Below are 3823 nucleotides of genomic sequence, written 5' to 3'. Positions count from 1 at the left end.
GAGAAAATTTAGCTCGGGAGTGAGTGGCTAAGTTTCTAGTTTCATGTCTAGGATGGCCCAATTGCGTGGAACTTATTTTCACATACGATTTTTTTCTAACTATCTTTTGTGCTTTGGTGAGTCATCCAAGATCTTTAGGGGAATTTCGCTGGTTTAATGTACTTCATCTTTTGTGTGCCTTTTGCGTCGAGAAGTCAATAAACTCCCTATGTTCCGCATATAAGATTTTTTTGAAGTCAAATTACGTAAAGTTTGACCAAATTTATATTAAAAAATATCAACATCTACAATACTGAAGCTATATAGTATGCAAATTAATTTTCATGGTGCATCTAATAATATTGATTTCATATTGTGAATGTTGATATTTTTTCGTATAAAAGTCAATCAAACTTTACAAAGTGTGACTTAAATCAAATTTTATATGTAGACTGGAAAGAAAGAAAGAGAGTGCATCATCTTATGTGTTGAGAATTCGAATATGTCTATCGTTTAATTTTGTTTCAATAACTCAATTTACCCATCATGTTTTCATAACCCATGGACAAATGTTTGGCTAACAACGGCTTCATTGAATTATAAAAGCACTTGCAAACCATCAAGTTAGGCTAATAAGCTATGAATTAACAATTTTGTAGGAATGATCATCAATATGAGAAAATGAACTGAACTGTCAAAAATAAAACAAGTTGAGACAAAATGGATATGGACTATATGTTTCCGAGCTCAAATGCTCCCTAATGAACAGTAAACCGGAAAAAAATAGTAAAATAATCAAAATAAACTAATTTTTTTGTGGTAAACTTTGATAAATGTTTTGTATGCCTACAAATTTTCAGCACAAAATGACATTCGTGGAAGTCGTGGGAAAAAAATCGATGCTCCAAAAATGCAAGTTTTGAAAATAAATTGAAGTGCTGATTTTGTCTTTTTTGCCACGCCTTTCACGAATATCATTTCGTGCTCAAATTTTGAAAGCATACAAAAATTTGTCAAAATTTACCACAGAATTTTTCAGTTTTTTTATTGTTTTTACTATTTTGTCGATTTTACTATTCATCACGGAGCATTTGAGCTCAGGATCAAAATAGGACTTTTGAGTCAAAATCGAATTTCTTTCCACTCTCACGCAAAGCCTTCCTCCTCTCGATCTTCGTCAGCAAACCAATGAATTCGCCACGGCTCCGTCTAGTAGATAGCTTAGGGTTTTAATACTCATAGAGGCGGCGGTGGATGGTGGCTCTTCTTATTCGAGTCAATTTTCCAGGCTCCGATCCTTCTCAAGTTCATTAGTAGAGATGGATTAGACGGAGCTCTGCTGTATATTCATGTCAGCTCCTTGGGGCGGCGAGGCGAGGTTAGATTTTCTCATCATGGGTACGTGACGACTAGATTTGATGTCAGGTTCTTCAGATCGATTCAATTGTTAAACGACGACGACGACGACTACAGCTCAAACACGTGCACAAAGACTTTCCTGTTATCATCAACAAGGTTAGGGCGGTTTCGGTATGAGAGCGACGGCGGCGGCACATCGGCGGCTCGTTCTGATGGCGATAATGGTCATTCTGTGGTGCATGATCCTCATTGTAATTATTATCATGTTTGAAATGCGTTGTATTTCTGATGAACCTTTATAGATCTCAGTCCTTTTAAGAAAAAAAATGAGGAAAGAACAGACAGGCGAGCAAAGAAAATTGGTAGGAAAAAAATTGAGAAAAAAGAAGTGTACTAGTTGACATTTCACAACAACCTCTCACTAATCTGATTCTGGAGCTGGCTTGAGAGCCAAACACGTGTTTACCGCTCAAAGCCACGACGTGGAGTGGAACTCTTCCCAAGCACACAAAAGTCCACGAGCAAACAACGCCAACTCTCCCTATTCTTTCTGCCCACCTACCGCCACCTCCCCCTCGCCTCGCGAACAGATACCAATACCCAGATCACAAGTGAAGGGGCAGATTTTTTTCTCACTTGTATGCCAAGTCGCCTCCTCCCCATCCGCGCCCCCTTCCTCACCAAGCCCACAGCTCTCAGGTTCAGAATCCTCTCCATCTTCTTTCATACTGTATTATGTATGCAGTAGTACTTGTCTCTTTCCGGTTAATCATCATGCGGATTTGCTCCAAGAAAAAAAAAGCGACTGTACTTTCTTTGGGGACGGCATGGTTGGGTGATGCAAGAACTCCGCCTCCAGGCGAAGCGCAATTCCTGGTTGTTGTTACTTGAGGATGCGAAAAGTGGAGTGCGATTTGCCTTGAAACTGTAGCTCGGATTTTTTTCCCGGCAGCTGCACTGGGTGGGGAGAACGCCATTGAGGTCTAATTGGAGCGATGGTCAATTAGATTTCAATAAGTGAAACGAGTGTGGTGATAAATCCCCATTTCCCATTCGATTGCCATCGGATGCCCAAGAAGGGATTCGTAGAATGGAAATCTTAAAAGGAGTATTAGTTTTAAGTGGCTAGCGAAAATATGCACTGTAACAAACTGCATTGTTTTTCTTTTCACAAGATCACTTTCGGTGGTTTAAAACCGAGCAATAATCCAGAAAAACTTGCAAAGCTGCGATCAATCCATTATTTTGACATATGTATGACTGTCTCTGGTCAGGGGTGTTTGGATCCTAGGCAAAGTGAATTATAGCTTTCTTCAGGAGTCAAAATGCCTTCTTCAGGAAGAGTACTGAAACAAAGCCCTGGCAATGCTTTTGCACCTTCTCAGCTTTCAGAAATTCAGCTTTTCTCTTGAAAGAAAATACCCCTCAAAGATTCACATTTTTTGAAGTGGACTAATCTGTCAGTGCTTTCTCGGAGGCCAATTACGAGCCAATTTGACAATAACTTCTTTGTTCAATTGTAGATTTGCTAAACATATGGCTTCAAATACTGGCAAGAAGCTCATTCAGATCGATGTGAGCTCGGATACAGTGTGCCCTTGGTGCTTTGTTGGGAAAAAGAATCTTGAGAAAGCTATGGAACAAACCATGGACAAGTTCGATTTCGAGGTTTCACTTCAATAAATCACTACCATGATCTAACTTCACAGTTCGTATCAGCACAGTGTTATGCTAGTGTGACTGTCTCTGCTTTATAGGTTCGTTGGCATCCATTTTTTCTGAACCCTGATGCACCTAAGGAAGGTGTCAAGAAATCTGATTTCTACAAGACCAAGTTTGGCCCTGTGCAGTTTGAGCGTGCAACTGCTCGCATGAGAGAGGTCCTCTCATTCAACTTGACCATGTTATTTATTCACATGGCATATAATGTGTACTTAGCTGTTGCCATCCTATTTTTGCAGATGTTCCGAGGACTTGGCTTTGAATATGACATGTCAGGACTCACGTAAGTGAATTGGTTCTAAACTGTTCCATACACCTGCATCATGTGTATGGGTCTTCAGTGCACTGACTTAAAGATTGTAATGCAGCGGGAATACAATGGACAGCCATAGGCTCATAACACTTGCCGGACACCAAGGCTACGATAAACAAAATGCTCTTGTAGATGAATTATTCGTCAGTTATTTTTGCCAAGGAAAATATATTGGTGATAGGTGAGTACATGTTAAATTCCATGAGTATGACCACTGTTGCTTCTTCGATTTTTGTTCTTACCTTAATCCTACAGTTTATGCATTTTATATTTACAATAAATCTGCGTTGACCTGTTGGTGTCCTTTGTGTATGACAACTGCTTTTGGTACTGACACATTATGCATATTCTGTGTTTTTAATGGTACAAGATTTGGAATGATTTTTAAGCCCCGTTATTCCTCTGAAAGAAACTGTATTGTAATCTGGACATTTCATTGCACTAGCTAAA

General features: G+C 39.4%; 1 protein-coding gene across 1 annotated transcript in view; it reads left to right on the top strand.

Annotated features, from left to right (window-relative positions):
• The first annotated feature begins 1880 nt into the window (after positions 1–1880).
• LOC119331934 (uncharacterized protein YwbO-like) overlaps positions 1881–3823 on the top strand; it is a 3379-nt gene continuing 1436 nt past the window's right edge. The window contains exons 1-5 of the mRNA XM_037605111.1: positions 1881–2037; positions 2862–3006; positions 3096–3218; positions 3300–3343; positions 3429–3554. Coding sequence (XP_037461008.1) covers positions 1979–2037; positions 2862–3006; positions 3096–3218; positions 3300–3343; positions 3429–3554 — 497 coding nt within the window. The 5' untranslated portion in view covers positions 1881–1978. The remainder of the gene's footprint in view (positions 2038–2861; positions 3007–3095; positions 3219–3299; positions 3344–3428; positions 3555–3823) is intronic.

This window comes from Triticum dicoccoides, chromosome 7A (assembly GCF_002162155.2).
Source record: "Triticum dicoccoides isolate Atlit2015 ecotype Zavitan chromosome 7A, WEW_v2.0, whole genome shotgun sequence".
NCBI classification, from domain to species: Eukaryota; Viridiplantae; Streptophyta; class Magnoliopsida; order Poales; family Poaceae; genus Triticum; species Triticum dicoccoides.
Note: the sequence above shows the minus strand (reverse complement) of the source record. Positions and strands in the feature narration are given on the sequence as shown.